Source organism: Callithrix jacchus, chromosome 6 (assembly GCF_049354715.1).
Source record: "Callithrix jacchus isolate 240 chromosome 6, calJac240_pri, whole genome shotgun sequence".
NCBI classification, from domain to species: domain Eukaryota; kingdom Metazoa; phylum Chordata; class Mammalia; order Primates; family Cebidae; genus Callithrix; species Callithrix jacchus.
In genome coordinates this window covers 124793689-124810965 of record NC_133507.1, presented here as the reverse complement: position 1 = coordinate 124810965, position 17277 = coordinate 124793689, and the positions used below count along the sequence as shown (strand labels likewise).

Below are 17277 nucleotides of genomic sequence, written 5' to 3'. Positions count from 1 at the left end.
TTTTTGTAACAGAGTCTCACTGTTTCTCAGGCTGGAGTGCAGCAGCACAATCTCTGCACACTGCAACCTTCACCTCCCAGATTCAAGGAATTCTCATGCCTCAGCCTCCTGAGTAGCTGGGATTACAGGCATGTGCCACCACACCCTAATTTTTTTGTATTTTCAGTAGAGATGGGGTTTCGCCATGTTGGCCAGGCTGGTCTTGAACACTTGGCCTCAAGTGAGCCACCTGCCTCAGCCTCCCAAAGTACTGGATTACAGGCATATAAAAACTCTTACATACAGTTACATTCTTTGATAAAATGCCATTTCTGCCCCTGACCCTTTAATTTCTATGCTTAAGAATCCAGTTGTCAGCCGAGTGTGGTATCTCACACCTGTAATCACAGCACTTTGGGAGGCTAAGGCCAGAGGATTGCCTGAGTTTACGAGTTCACGACCAGCTTAGGCAACTGGGAGAAATCCTGTTTCTACAAAAAAGTACAAAAAGATTAGCCAGGTGTGGTTGTGCATGTCTGTAGTCCCAGCTGCTTGGGGGGCTGAGACAGGAGAATTGCTTGAGCCTAGGAGGTCCAGGCTTCATTGAGATGTGTTAGTACCACTGTACTCCAGCCCAGGTGACCATATCACTTAAAAAAAGAATCCATTTGCTTTGGACAAAAAAAAAAATAGGCTTGGCTTTCAAGGTCGCACTTTAGTTCTCTTTAAGTCAATCTCATGACATTCTCACAAATATACACTTTGTCCTTTGCCCTTTATAATTGCCCTCTATGTAAAGTATTTGACCAAATTTTTAAGCCCTAATCTAAGCTCAACCTTCTTGATAATCACCATTTAGTTTTACAATGAGGCTATCAAATAGTAACCAAAATATCTCCTGAGAGGAAGGTTAATAGGAAAATAGGCTTGAATAAATAACTTCAAGGAAAATTTAGCAGGAATGATACTGTTTCATACTAAAGTATACTGAATAGATAGCTTCATTATGCATAGTGGAGCTTACCTTATACAGGTTTTAACCTGTAATAATTGGGCATAATTATTTACTGTTAATGGTAAAATGAAACCAACCAGTGTATATGGTATGATCTACCATTGCTTAATAGTAGATCATTCTCCTATTATTTCTATTTTTCATGAATAGAGTGCATGTAAATGAGTTTAAAATAGTACATCATTATTAGCTATATTCTGCAATTTTTCTGTAATGTGGTTTCAAAATAATAGATTAAACTAAGCCTTCTTATCAGCTGAGTCTTAACCCTTCCTCATAGTTTTCCTAGTTGGACATTTGCTAGACATCTTCAAAACCGAATCTCACTACTGTTCGTGGATGTTACCATCACCCACTTAACTGAAACCAGAAATCTAGTCATTATCCTTGATTTCTCTTTTCTTTGCCCTCCTCCTTTTGGCTTTACTGCAGAAAAGTATCCTGAGTTTGGCCATATTACTTCATTTCATCTCAGAGAAAGACAGTATTATACAATAGTTAAGAACCTGGCTAGTGGTGGTAACTGTCCTAAATTTGAATTCTGCCTCTGCAGCCATGGCAAACTATGTACCTTCTCTGTGTCATCAGCAAATGGCTTAATAGTACCTACTTTATAGGGTTATTTCAAGGATTAAATGAATTAATACATGTGCTACACTTGAAATAATGCCTGATCCATATTTACTCAATAAATATTAGCTATCATCATCATCATCTTCAACTCCGTTGTTCATCTTCATTAACTTAGTTGAGGTCTTTATCATTTCTCAGCAGGACCATTGCAGTAGTCTTCTTGGTCTCGTCTAGTTCTTTCCATCCTTACAGTCTGTTCACCATAAAGCAATTTGAGTGATCCTTCTAAAAAGCATTAATACCATTATACCAAGATCCTGCTTATACTTAAAGAAAGGACTTAGAATAAAACCCTAACAGTTTAGTAAACTTACTAAGCTATAGATGCTCTATTCTCTGTCTGCCTCTCTCACTTAAGATTCTACCTCTTGTTTACTAGATCTCTGGGGCTCCAGCCATAGTATAGTTTTTCCTTGCATTGAATATACATGGTTTATTCCTACCTTTGTCTTTGCTTGTTTTCTCTGCCCATTCTTTCGTAGATTTCTATGGCTGACTCTGTCATTTTTCATGCCAACAGACTAAGGATCCACTAGGAAAGGGACTTTATCTAACTTGTTTTGTTATTTTATTCTTACGACCCAGAATGGTGGCTGACCTGTGGTAGCTACTTAGTAAATATTTGTTGAATGAATGAATAAAAAGTGTGGGTTGTTTTGTTTTGTTTTGTCTTAGCATCCCTAAAAACTATGCACATGGTGGCTGCTAAAAGCACCTATTTGGAAGTTAGTTTGAAAACCAATGATAACAGAACAAGTCACGCACTTGGTTCAGAACTCTTAACACTGTTGTTGGCTAGATGTGAGGCTTGGGAAAAATTACCTAATGTCTCTCTTAGTCTAATTTTCTTCATTTATAAATGAATAACAACTGCCTCAGAGTTACTGTGAGATTAAATGAGTTCCTTATAGAGGACCTGGTCTTGAGGAATAGCACACTGTTAATGTTTATTTCAGTCCTTTATTATATTGATTTTTTGTGTGGATTTTGGCCATACTAGCTCTTTAGAGACCTTTCAAAAAATGTGCATCCTTTATATATTTATATATCTAACTATATGTGTATGTTAGATACTCATTTATTCAGCAGATATTTAATGACACCTGCTATGAGCCAGGCATCATAAGCATTGTAGATATAGAAGGAAACCAAAGTCCTTGCTCTTATGGAACTTTCCTTCTAGTGGAAGAAGACAGATGACGTGACAGATGGTGATAAGTGCTGCGAAGAAAAATAAACCAAGCAAGAGACCAGAAGTATCAAGGAAGGCGTACTCTGATAGTATGGTCATTTAAGCAGACTTGGTTGAGTGAGCCATGCAGCTATCTGAAGGAGAGAGTTCTAGTTAAAGGATCTGGCATTGAAAATTCTGGACATTAGAGCAAGTCTTTGTTCCAAGGATTAGCAAGGAGGACAGTGTTGCTGGAAGCAGGGAGGTGGGAAAGGGGAGGTGGTAAGAGAGGTTCCCTGAAGTTAGGATTGGACAAGCCATTGTCAATCTGTGAATGACTTTGGCTTTAATTCTATCTTCAGTACATCTGTGCTTTGAGGAATAAACTTTATTTGTGGTAGGATACATTTACTCTTTCAGTTTCCCTGAAAGGACATAAGAACATAGTTTCCCTTACATGTAATGGAGCCAGGAATTTAAGTAAAACTTCAATATGTTCCCCTGACCAAAGTACCTAATCTTATAATTATATAGTAATTTAACAGGATTTGTTTTAGTATGCATTATAGTTTCCTTGGGCCTATTTTTGGATATCATTAAGGAAGAGCATTATGTTAGAAGCTATCCATTTTAAAATCCAAATTATTTTTTTAAATGATTTATAAATTCTGTTTTCCTTAATTTTTCTTTTCTTTGACTGGAAGGACAGTTGACTGTTGGATTATTTTCTGACGTCATTGTTTGTAATAGTGGCATTATGTTTAGAAAATTCAGGTTAAGAATTGTGATTTATTTGGTGATGTGTAACAATTATAATGCAAATGATTTTTAGGATGGGTAGGGTGTGGATGTCAAGGAATTGGCAAGCAGGAATGCATTTTCCTACTACTAGATTTGCTGACCCAAGACAGTGCCAAGCCTATAAAAATAGGTCTGGGGGCACCTTATTTGATGTGTATGGCTAATGGAAATTATGCTGCATTGGGGATTTGGAGAATAAGATTCATCAGCGTCAGCATTTAGAGAATGGAGAGTGTGTTTTAGAGTGAATTCTTTAAGAAATATTGTGGTACCTACTTTTTTTGGGAAAGTCTCGTAAGTTTCTTAAGATTTTTTTTGTGTTTTCTTTTTCTGAGATGGAGTTTCACTTGTCACCCAGGCTGGAGTGCAATGGCACGATCTTGGCTCACTGCAACCTTCACCTCCCGGGTTCAAGTGATTCCTGCCTTGGCCTCCTGAGTAGCTGGGATTACAAGTGCCTGCCACCGTGTCCACCTAATTTTTTGTATTTTTAGTAGAAACGGGATCTCACCATGTTGGACAGGCTAGTCTCGAACTCCTGACCTTAGGTGATCCATCCACCTTGACCTCCCAAAGTGCTGGGATTACAGGTGTGAGCCACTGCACCGACCTTTTTTTTTTTTTTTTTTTTTTTAATTAATCCATGTGGGGACAAATCGAAAAAAGAACAGAACTGGCAAAAGTAACAAATGGTTAATGTTCAGTAGTTACTTCAAAATTTCTGTTAATTTTATGTTTCTCTGTCATTGTTCTCCAGCCTTGTTTTCCTTTACTTAAGTCTGCATAGTATAGATAAAAACAAAACTGTAAATGAAAATATATAAAGGGATTTTGAAAACCCAAATAGCTTGTTTGAATAGTAGAAAAAAAGTTTTAAAAACACTAGCTTTGGATGCAGAGTCTGTAAAGTCATGTGTCATTTAATGATGAAGTTATTTTCTGAGAAATGCTTCATTAAGCAAGTTCATTGTTGTGCCAGCATGAAAGATTGTACTTACACAAACCTTTAGGTGGTATAGCCTACTACACACCTAGGCTATAGTATCACTCCTACGCTACGAGTTGTACAGCATGTTACTGTACTGAATACTATAGATAGCAGTGATACAGTGGTATCTAAACTTAGAAAAAGTACAGTAAAAATACTTATGGGACCACCGTTGTATAAGCAGTCTGTCATTGATTTGTACATTATGAGCACATGACTGTAGTTTTCTTTGGCTCCATTGTAATGTAAAATACTTCTTCATTTTGAACTATTTTATATTTGCCTTATAAAGTTATTTTCCTGTTGTTTTATTTTTTCCAGTATGGCATTTTCTTATGGGCAGTTACACTCTGTTCTCAGAAGAGAAGTCCAGGATTTAAACCTCTTTTTTTTTTTTTTATCATTTAAAAAATTTTGAACTCTCGGTTTAAATGATATCCAACGTGGAAGCCCTATCTGTAAGATGACTGAAATCAGAGGTGTTTGAAACAGCTGAATTGGAGTGCTGTCCTCTCAGCCCTTCTCCAAGAACACTTAGAGCTCGCTACCTTCTCTCATTAGCTTTCCTTGTTTATAAAAGGGAAATGATACAATACCTACCTATCACAATGATTGATTAATGGAGGCCTATGACTAATATTCTCTCCCTGTCCTCTTTGATTATAACTTCCTCATAGGGTGTGTTATGATATTCATACATCACAGATTTTCCTGATGATGAGTCACCCAGAAAAATATTATATCATGTGACCAAAATTTTTACTGTGGAGAATATAGTCACCCAGTGCTTTGTGTATTATTGCCTAAAATACATTAAAGTTACTAAAGCTGCGTCTCTTCCAATAGTGATATAATGGTATCTGTTAGGCAACAGTGCTGCAGCCCCAATTGTTTTAAATGTACTTAAGAGAGGCCGGGTGTGGTGGCTCATGGCTGTAATCCCAGCACTTTTGGAGAGGCAGGGGTGGGTTGATCACCTGAGGTCAGGAATTGGAGACCAGCCTGACCAACATGGAGAAACCCTGTCGCTACTAAAAATGCAAAATTTAGCTGGGAGTGGTGATACATGCCTGTAATCCCAGCTACTCGGGAGGTTGAGGCAGGAGAATTCACTTGAACCTGGGAGGTGGAAGTTGTGGTGAGCCAAGATTGCACCACTGCACTCCAGACTGGGCAATGAGATAGAAACTCTTTAAAAAAAAAAAGTACTTAAGAGATGTAACTAAGGATAAGTATTACTATCTCAAAGCAGAATTCCTCCTAGGATATTTTCTGGGTTACTCCAATGTGTTTAGTTTCAAAGATTACGTAGTAAAAGCAAGTATATTCCAGATTATGCTTATTAACCCTTTTTATGAAGACTGGCTATTACTGCTCCTGAGTGTTCTCAAACTAGCAATTATTTGAGTAATTAAGTCATCTGGTCAGATGAGGTTTTTCTTTTAACTAACATTTTATGTTTTCATAGGTAGATCACTTAATGAACTCTGATACCAAGTTTCTATTGAGATTGATCTATAAATTATATAGTAATGAATAAAATCTTAGAAATATTGTCACAAATTATAAAAACTAAATCTTTTTAAGAATCAGATTTATGAATTGGGACATTGGTAGTCCCTTTTTCATTTGACAGGGTAGAATGGCCTGATTTATATATGATTAGAGTGATAAAAGATTAAGAAATGGAGGCTGGGTGTGGTGGCTCATGCCTGTAATCCCTACACTTCGGGAGCCTGAGGCTGGTGGATCACAGGATCAGGAGTTTGAGACGATCCTGGCTAACATGGTGAAACCCTGTCTCTGCTAAAAATATAAAAATTAGCCGGGTGTGGTGGTGGGTGCCTGTAATTCCAGCTACTTGGGAGGCTGAGGCAGGAGAATCATTTGAACCCAGGAGGCAGAGGTTGCAGTGAGCTGAGATCACACCATTGCACTCCAGCATGGGCAACAGAGTGAGACTCCATCTCAAAAAGAAAAAAAAAAAAGAAATGGAAATTATCAGTTTCTATTAGAAATATTAGTTAGCTGTGGTACTTCCCAGTATTAGGAGTATTAGAAAATTATTTCCGTTAAATGATTAAATGAGATATGATCTTACTTTTAGCATCTGAAAACTAAGTTCAGTTTAATTTTGCAACATTATTCGACCCTTTCTGCAAAATTTTACATGGTGAAATAAGATTGAAAATTTAACTTCATGGCCGGGTGTGGTGGCTTACGCCTATAATCCCAGCACTTTGGGAGGCTGAGGCTTGTGGATCACGAGGTCAGTAGTTCAAGACCAGCCTGGCCAAGATGGTGAAACCTGTCTCTACTAAAAATACAAAAAATTAGCCGGGCATGGTGGCATGCACCTGTAGTCCCAGCTACTCAGGAGGCTGAGGCAGGAGAATCATTTGAACCAGGAGGCAGAGGTTGCAGTGAGCCAAGGTCGCGCCACTGCACTCCAGCCTAGGCGACAGAGTGAGACTCTATCTCAAAAAAAAAAAAGAAAGAAAAGAAAAGAAAATTTAACTTCAAGTCACCTTATCAGATAGATTCCTTACATTGTCTCCTAACCTTTACGGATCCCATATATAATTTTGTAGATTGCTGCTTCGAAGATATCAGTCCAAGTATGCTGCTGCAATAAAATTCCTGAGACTGGGTAATTTATAAGAAAAGATATTTATTTTCTTACTGTTCTGGAGGCTGGGAATTACAAGATTAAAGCACTGGCATTTGGCGTTTGGTGAGGGCTTGTTGCTGTTTCCTCCATAAGGAGGGTGTGCTCTCGCATAGCAGAAGAGTGGAAGAACAAGGTAACCCAGTGCTTCATGAAACCTCTTTTATAAGATCTTTATTACAGTTAATAAGGAAGGAGCTTTTATGGCCTAATCACTTCTTTAAGGCCCCACACATTGATAGCGCTTGAATTCGGAAGAGACACATCACACCATGGCATATGTATATCAAGTTTAAAGATTAGGTATATCTTTTTCAATGGTATGCCCCTCCACTATATAACCTTCGAGGAATTGCTTAAACCAACTGTCAGGCTATATTCCAAATATTTCCTAGATTCACCGTAACAAAATTTGTGTTTTGGAAATGTGAGTCAAGAGTATTTAATGTAACATATGGTGATGATATTCATTGTGTCCTTGGGACAGAAGTTGAAGGAAAAGAGATTGTGGTCAGATAACTTAGGAGTATGCTGGTTTTTCTTCTAGAAATAAACTTTTATCAGATTTTAGTCAGTAACTATGATATTAAGAAACATAAGATACCTATCATCAAACCAGGGGTTATAATTTGCTAACTTGAAAAAAAATTAATTTGTTTCAAGTTCATACAAACATGCCTGTCTGATTTTAATTTTATTTTCGAATATGCTGGCTGGCTTAAGCAAAGCTAATGCTTATTTGAAGATTTCTCAGGGCCTTTAATATTGAAATATTTACATTATCGCATTTATATTTTCTATCTATATGTTCATCAGATTAGTCAGTCATCGATCTTACATGGTTTTATATAATTTTTCTTCCCATCTTTCCAAAATAATGTGTAAGTTCCATCAGATATCACACTATTTTATTAATGGGAAGAAGGAAAATAATTTCTTTTTTCAAGGGACTATATTTGAAAAGTCACCACATCTAGGATTTGGATCTGAATTTAGAAGTTTTCAATTCTGTTTTCTCATTGGATTTTGTTGGTACTGATGAAGTAAGGTAGAGAAGGAAGACGAGGGATTGAAAGTGAGGGCAGGAGAGAAACCAAACTAGTTTAATATTTTTGTTTTGTCAAATTTCTCTTAAATACTTGGCTGGACTAAGGTTTTGCAGGATACATACTGTTATCTAAACAGATTTTTACAGAATAAACAGGACAATAGCTTGCTGCATTAAAGTCTTCTGAAATGGCTTCCTTGTGGTATTTGGGTGTCCTAGGATCTAGTAGTGGAGAGAACTGTTCTACTGTTATACCCTCTGCTGATTGAAAGAAGTGCTCTGTTAATTTTTTTTGGTAATGTTACTTGTGATTCTGGCCATAATCTGATAATAGTTGGCCTTTCTTTTACAGTTTCCTAAAAAATTTGAGACTTTATTCTTTGCTTCTACTCACTAGTCATCAGTGTCTCCATTAATGACTTATGATTTTCTTTTAGAATATAATTTCTGGCCAGGTGCGGTGGCTCACACCTGTAATCCCAGCACTTTGGGAGGCCGAGGCAGGCGGATCATGTCATGAGATCAAGACCGTGGTGAAACCCCATCTCTACTAAAAATACAAATAATTAGCTGGGTGTGGTGGCATGCACCTGTAGTCCCAGCTACAGCATATATGGCATAATTTTTCAAGTTAAACCTGTAACTTACTGTTCATTATACACAAATGTCTGTATTTCAGATGGAGCAGCTATCAGATGAAGAAATCGATCATGGTGCTGAAGAAGAAGACAGTGACAAAGAAGATCAGGATCTGGACAAAATGTTTGGTGCCTGGCTTGGGGAGCTAGACAAACTCACTCAGGTTGGACATAGTGCTTGGAAAACTGAGGATTCGAAGTCATCATTGTGTTAAAAGTTTAATGTGCAGAAAAGGATACAGATATAAGTTAAATTTTAAAATATTGCTAGAAAGGAAGAAATGTTTAAAGTATTGACAAGTAGATGAAATCATTCTGGAACAGAAGATGTTAAGAATCTATTATTATTTTAAGGATGTTTAAAAAAATATTTGTGAGAAAGGCTCTATTCAGCTAGAGGGGTTACTTAATATATGTTTCATAAATATGAGATTATAGCTAAAAAATTCTAAAGCCTGAAATTCAAAAGTCTAAATTTTAGCAAACTCTGTTACCTTAGTAAATTTGAATACATTTTCACCATAAATAATTACCTACCATGTAAATATTTTCTATGACATGATTGCAGAATACTGACAAAATATCATTCTGGGCTGCATTTTAAAACAGTGGCAAAATTTTTTCATTTTGCTTTATTCGATCTTGGGTTTTAAAAAAAAGAGTGACTTTGTCCTTCAAACTAGCACACCTTTTAGAATGAAACGGTACTGTTGTTATTGCCCAGTAATACATTATATTAAGTATGTGAAGATGGTTATGTTTATTAAATAAATTTAACTTAATGACAATGAGAGCATTAGAACAAAACTTATTTATCCATAAATAATGTCTTTAGGAAGAGCATTTGTGTACAGTTGCATAGGTATGAGATTCCTTAACTAAAGGAAAAGTAAGATGGGCAAGGTGGAAGCTAAAGTACTAGCAGCTTATTTCTGTAGCAGTCTAGAATTCAACTGATAAACTCTTCATATAATTATTGCGAGATCATTTTGAAAAGCAGACATCTTTGTGACCGTAATCTGTTAATACAGTATTTTGGGGAGAATGTTTTCTTTTTTTTGAGACAGGGTCTCACTCTGGTCGCCCTGGCTGGAGTACAGTGGTGTGATCTTGGCTCAGTGCAACCTCCGCCTCCTGAGTTCAATCAATTCTCCTGTCTCAGCCTCCCAAGTAGCTGAGATTACAGGCGTGTGCCACCATGCCCAGCTCACTTTTGTATTTTTAGTAGAGACATGGTTTCACCATGTTGACCAGGCTGATCTCGAACTCCCGACCTCAGGTGATCCACCCGCCTCGGGCTCCCAAAGTGCTGGGATTACAGGCGTGAGCCATTGTGCCTGGCCAGGGGAGAATATTTTCAGTTTCTACTAGGATTTCATAGGAATCATTCCCTTCGTCTCTAATCAAAAGTAACATTATTTTTTACCGGACATGTCTCATGTCTGTAGTTGCCAAACCCTTTCTGTTTAATTCTTAATTTATAAAAAGGGTGATTTTTGAGATTATCACTAGGCTATGCAGTTCTACGCTGGAAGAGAGAGAGGAAGCAAAGAAGAAGAAACAGAAAATGATAATGCATGGAAGAAAGTATGCAAGGGCCAGCTGACATGTGGGGTGTTCTTGATTGACCATGTGGTTTTATTGTCCATACTTGAGAGGAGGGGCCTAAAAGAGAACAGGCAGGTAGGTATTGGTCCAGCTGCTCTGGGTAGAGGGGAACTACATGATGCTCCCCTGAAGAGGGTGTCTCTACTGGTTAGGTACCTTGTACTTTCCCCATATTTTAAGTTGCCTGACATAAAAGTGTGAAGAGGCTGGGCACAGTGGCTCACGCCTGTAATCCCAGCACTTTGGGAGGCCAAAGCGTGCAGATCACAAGGTCAGGAGATCGAGACCATCCTGGCCAACATGGTGAACCCTGTCTATACTAAAAATACAAAAATTAGCTGGGCGTGGTGGTGCATGCATGTAGTCCCAGCTACTCAGGAGGCTGAGGCAGGAGAATCACTTGAACCCGGGAGGTGGAGGTTGCAGTGAGCCGAGATCGTGCTGTTGCACTCCAGCCTGGTGACAGAGCGACACTCCACTTAGAAAAAAAAAAGTGTGAAGAACCACTAATGATGTGACTGTTCATTATATAAATCTGTCTTTAGAGAGAAAAAAAGATGATAACCATTTCATAGTGTGACTCACTGCTAATGTGTTGCTTTATAACACTTGGGATGTTTTCAAGAAATGTTTGACTTAGGAAATTTGTGGCTAAAACCTTAAGTTTCTTGTTTATTTCATTATTTAGTTCATTAGTGTCATCTGTGCACCTATATCATGTATTCAGTGTAGTGGAGTTCTCAACTTAAAATTAAAACAGGTTTAAGTTTTAAAGGTTTAGGTAGTTGATCAGTCTTCTAAAATAGTTTGTAAAATTTTGTATGTTTGTGAATTTTTTTTTTCTGGAAGAGAGTTCATAGCTTTCATAAAATTCTCAGCAACCCCTTTAAAAAGGTTAAAAGACTTCAGCCTGGGCAACAGAGCATGGTCTTGTCTCAAAAAAAGGAAGACAGCATTATAAACAAATAGAATATCCAGGATTCTTTTACAATTTGAAGTTTATTCAGTACTTATCTTAGATAGAATAAGTTTTAAAAGACCAGTCCTCATATTTTGTGAATCTATTAAACAATAACTACTGGCCCTTTTTCTGAATTTCTCTGTTGTAAGTATCTTTTTTCCTTACTGTAGAAAGGTTAGAGAGGAAAAGAGTATTATTTAAGCTTAAAAGTATAACTTAACGAGTCACCCTACCCAAAGTGTACAGTATAATTCAAGGTTTGTCACAGGCATTGTAGCTGGGTTACAGTTTGCCCTCATGTTGATAGAACTGGAGAAAGACAAGAATATTTCATTATTGTTTGAAGTTGTAATCACTTTCCATTAAAAAAAAAATTAGTGAATCTTGGGTCTCACTAATTTTAAATTCCAGAACTGTCCCTTATCTTCAGGGTACTTCATAGCAAAGATTGAGGCTTTCCTGGACCTAAACCAAATCTTTCTGAGGAAAGAAAGAACAGAACTCTCAAACTCTCTTTATGGTTTCTGTTTCTTTTTCTTTTCTTTGAGACAGTCTCTGTCGCTCAGGCTGGAGTGCAGTGGTGGGATCTCAGCTCACTGCAACCTCCGCCTCCCAGGCTTAAGCGATTCTCCTGCTTCAGTCTCCCAAGTAGGTGTGATTAGAGGCGCCCGCCACTGCACCCAGCTAATTTTTGTATTTTTAGTAGAGACAAGGTTTCACCCTGTTGGCCAAGCTGATCTCTAACTTCTGACCTCAGGTGATTGGCCCACCTCAGCCTCCCAAAGTGCTTGGTTTACAGGCATTAGCCACCGCACGTGGCCTTCTTTCTCTGTTTCTTAGCTTACCATGTCCATATTCATATGCCTCACTTATTTTTTAGTGAATGTATATAAAATGAAGTCAGTCACTATACTTAATTTATTTAAGAAGATATTTACTCTGAACTATGACAGTCTCAGGTGCCTTTAAAAATAAGCATAGGCCAGGTATGGTAGTTCATGCCTATAATCCCATCACTTAGGGAGACTGAGGTGGACAGATGACTTGAGGCCAGCAACAAGCTTGGTCAACATGGTGAAAACCCTGTCTCTAGTAAAAATAAAAAAATTAGCTGAGCATGGTGGCACATGCATATGGTCCCAACTACCTGGGAGGATTGATTGAACCTGGGAGGCAGAGGTTGCAGTGAGACAAGATTGTGCCATGGCACTTAAGCCTGGGTTACAGGGCGAGATTTGTCTCCAAAAAAAAAAAAATAAATAAAATAATCATATATCTAAAGATTGAAATAAGTATAACCAAAATAATAATGTCAAAACCAATTATACTTTTCCTTAAGGCTATTACTTAGGAGAACTTTGGTTTTATTAATTATAGTGTGGTAATTCACTTAAACATAAAACAAACTTCATCTTTTTTGTATTATTGAAACCTGAATTTAATATGACTATTACACTTTCTTTTTATAAAGAGTTTGGATTCTGACAAGCCCACGGAACCAGTAAAAAGATCTCCTCTTCGCCAGGAAACAAACATGGCTAACTTTTCTTACCGCTTCTCCATATACAACTTGAATGGTAAGATGTAACTGGAAAAAATATATAGAATAATATGCTAAGTCATATGATGTAGAAGCAGTACAACTGCAATTCCAAATATAAAAACTCAATGTAAAAGCTACATGCATAACCTGACCAAATTCTTAAATTTCTTGATTTGTGTATGTTATTAATGTTACTAATGGAAAATATCACAGAAAAAGGCAAACTATAACATAACTAAAAGATAGTTGGTTTTATTAATAATTGACAGAGTACATAACCAGGTGGAACCCCATAGCAAACTTAATTGCGTTGTTTTTTCACTGACTTAAAGTCCAGTGAAATTACTTGTTAGTAATTTTAAAGCAGCCCCTGTGGTCTTTATTTATTTTATTCTGCCTAGTCAACTTTATAATATTGACCTGTCAGTTTATAATTTTTTAGACTTTTGACTTCTCTTTTTATGCCCTCAGCTCTTTTGGTATTAACATCTCTGCCAAAGCCTGATCATATTAATAACGTATTGAAGCCTGTGGTAAAAAGTTGCACAGAGGAATGTGGAACAGTATAAGATTTTTATAGTATTTTTGTCTTTTAACTCATAATTTATTCTTCTCTGTTTATTACAAGACTTAAAAGTGGAGGACTGTGTACTTCTGAAAGTTTCTTTTGGAATTAAAAAGAAACAAAAACCAGAAATACTAAATTTTATTTGCTTTAGGCTCAACAGAATATATTCTTTTGCTTCATTATCTGCATTTATTAACTGATTTATAACAGAATGTACAAATTCTGGAAACATTATGTGTTGTTCATTGCAGAAGCTCTGAATCAGGGAGAGACTGTGGATCTGGATGCCTTGATGGCTGATCTTTGCTCTATAGAGCAGGAGCTCAGCAGTATTGGTTCAGGAAATAGTAAACGTCAAATCACAGAAACGAAAGCTACTCAGAAATTGCCTGCTAGCCGACATACATCGAAACATGGCACCTTGAAAGGATTATCTTCTTCATCTAATAGGATAACTAAACCTTCCCACGCCAGCTACTCCCTGGATGATGTCACTGCACAGTTAGAACAGGCTTCCTTGAGCATGGATGAGGCTGCTCAGCAGTCTGCACTAGAAGATATTAAGCCCTTAGTAACTAATCAGCACAGAAGAACAGCCTCAGCAGGCACAGTGAGTGATGCTGAAGTACGCTCTATTAGTAATTCCTCCCGTTCCAGCATCACTTCTGCAGCCTCCAGCATGGACTCTTTGGATATTGATAAAGTAACACGCCCTCAAGAACTGGATTTGACACATCAAGAGCAGCCAATTACTGAGGTAAATAGATGGAACTTTTTTCCTGGTATTTTATTATTAAAATAAAAGAGAAATTATATTAAAATAATATAATTTTAATTAACTTTTTAAATTCTTCATTTAGAATTTGTCAAAGATACTTCTGAGATAGGTTTTAAAATCAAGGGTACACAGAAGGAATATATTTATTATCAGATATGGTAATGGCACAAAGGTGATTTAGAAGAAATTTAGTTTTTTTTAATTCTTGTAACTATAGTATTTGGAAGTTACTGAGTTAATATGAGTTGTTTCACATGATTTGAAAAATTAAAATGTGATTTGCAAAGCCAGTTAGTTACTAAGTTATTCAGCTGATAATTGCTTTTTAATGTATGTTGATCTAAAGTAAAACTTAAGAAAAACATTCATATTGTCATTGTAGTCCTCCAGGATTCTAGTTTTCAGGTTTAACTTTCTTTCATTATCCTTTTTTTTTTTTATGAGATGGAGTTTTACTTTTGTCACCCAGGCTGGAGTTTAGTGGCATGATCGTGGCTCACTGCAACCTCTACCTCCCGGGTTCAAGTGATTCTCCTGCCTCAGCCTCCCAACTAGCTGGGATTACAGGCACTCATCACCATGCACAGCTAATTTTTGTATTTTTAGTAGAGATGGGGTTTCACCATATTGGCCAGACTGGTCTCAAACTCCTGACCTCAGGTGATCTGCCTGCCTCGGCCTCCCAAAGTGCTGGGATTATAGGTATGAGCCACTGTACCAAACCCTCTATTTCATTATCAGAAAGTCAGTATGGTATGTTGGAAAGGGCCACCAGGTGTGGAATCAGAAAACTTGATTATGAGTTTTCCTTGCCACTCATTACCCATGGCACCTTAAGTGAGTTATTCAACGTCTCTAAACATCGATTTCTCAGAAGTAAAATGGAGTTTGTAGTACCATATCTGCCTTCCTGATAGGATGGTTCAGAGAACCAAAAGTTACTCATGAACAGGTTTTTAAAAGATGAATTTTTTTAGCGTGTGACTGGATAAGGTTAAGGAATAGATTTGTGATAAGTTTAACAAAAGCTGAGTTTGGTGAAAGAGAATTCTTTATTGAGTTCTTTTCATCAAAGAGATGGTAATTCTGTCATAGGATAGCAGCAAGAAAGAAGAAAACTGGGGACAAAGTTAAGTCAACCTTTCCAATAAGCTTGTGTTTACAATACTCTAATATGAGATAAAAGAATCTATTTATGAATAATCAGTACTAAAGTAAAATCTTGGATTTTAACTATTACTTGATATTATTGATTTTTTTTTCCTAATTTAATTCTTTGGATTAATTTCCATCAATCAGTAACTCTTGGTACTCACCCATGTGCCTAGCTTTGTTTTTGGTACTGTGGAACACAAAAGGAGTATGAATCATGGTAGTTTGGAGATTAACTTATTTCAAGGAAAGTTAGCAAATCTTATCAATCTGAAGAATAAACTTCCATTTATAAAAATGCAACTTAATCTAAGTGGTATATATCCTGTAGAGAACTTGAAAACTGGCTTCTATTTTGTGATACGTCAGAATTATATTTAGCACCAACTACTTAGTATGTGTCATTTCATGTCTTTTAGATTTACCTGCTAGGATAGGAGCAATATTTCATTAGGGATGGTCTTTCTTGGCTATTCTGTTTTGTACGTTGATACTACTTTCAATCAGTTTACAGTATTTTGAGTTGGGTTAAGATGCATGAGGACAATTTATAAACTAATTATTAAGGATCTTCTAATACCGTATGTGTGTCTTTTTCTCTGTAAAATACGCTTGTTATAAAAGTTCATACAGTATAGGGGCAAATTGAAATAAAACATGAAAAATTCCTCTCTCCCAGCAAACACACTTCAAATAGTATCTAGTGGTATCCATGGATATCACTGGCAATACTATAAAAATGCCAGTATTCAATGGTGTAATGTTTAATATTAGTTTAATGTAAGGTTTGGTGAGTAAACCAGGACTATAGACAGAAAAGGAGTTAAAAAATCTTATCTGGCTAGCCTGTTCTTTTGCCTTACCTAAGAGTATAGAAATGCAGTGTAACAAATCTGGAACTTGCTTCAATATGCTTTTTTCGAGGTCTAGTCTTTTCTGATTCAAATAAAGTAAACTGAAGCAAGAATAATATTTCCCAAACTCATGTATCAAATTGTCTTTAAATTAAAATAGTTTTAAAAATATTTTAGTTTTTCATGCATGACATTAAATAGTTCTGAGATATGTTACAGAAAACTATCTCCTACCCACATACATACACATCATATACTGCTCCCAAAGGTAAGCAGTTTTTACTTATTCAGCTGATTCTTAGGGAATTTGCCTCTTTATCATGAACTCCACATACATATTGCATTTCCTGTTTTTTTTAGTTGTGTGTATTACCTATTGACTTCTCACTCTGCTCCAGAAGATGAGGGTAAAGCTCTCTCTATACAGCTTCTTCTCACTTCTCCCTTTCTGTTCTTCCATTCTCCAAATATGTGTGTGTATGTGTGTGTGCGTAAGTAAATGTGTCTGTGTACACACACACACACACACACACATTTACATATTTATATAAAACATATATATATGTACTTTTTTTTTTTTTTGAGATGGAATTTTGTTCTTGTTGCCCAGGCTGGAATGCAGTGGTGCGATCTCTGCTTACCGCAACCTCTGCCTCCCAGGTTCAAGCGATTCTCCTGTCTCAGCCTCTCGAGTAGCTGAAATTACAGGCATGTGGCTACCATGCTTGGCTAATTTGGTGTTTTCAATAAAGACGGGGTTTTTCCATGTTGGTCAGGCTGGTCTTGAACTCCCGACCTCAGGTGATCTGCCCACCTCAGCCTCCCAAAGTGCTGGGATTACAGGCATGAGCCACCACACCTGGCTCATTCTT

The 17277-nt window shown here is 36.9% G+C and overlaps 1 protein-coding gene across 16 annotated transcripts in view; it reads left to right on the top strand.

Moving 5' to 3' along the window:
• The window catches only part of RAPH1 (Ras association (RalGDS/AF-6) and pleckstrin homology domains 1), a 91082-nt gene that overhangs the window by 21004 nt on the left and 52801 nt on the right, over positions 1 to 17277 (top strand). For 8 of the 16 annotated variants that reach the window (XM_035305415.3, XM_078328242.1, XM_078328241.1 and 5 more), the window contains exons 2-4: positions 8983 to 9105; positions 12982 to 13087; positions 13873 to 14378. In XM_035305415.3, coding sequence (XP_035161306.1) covers positions 8983 to 9105; positions 12982 to 13087; positions 13873 to 14378 — 735 coding nt within the window. Of the gene's footprint in view, positions 1 to 8981; positions 9106 to 10429; positions 10625 to 12981; positions 13088 to 13872; positions 14379 to 17277 lie in introns of those variants that run through there. The other 8 variants (XM_035305408.3, XM_035305413.3, XM_035305411.3 and 5 more) reach the window with 2 other exon arrangements.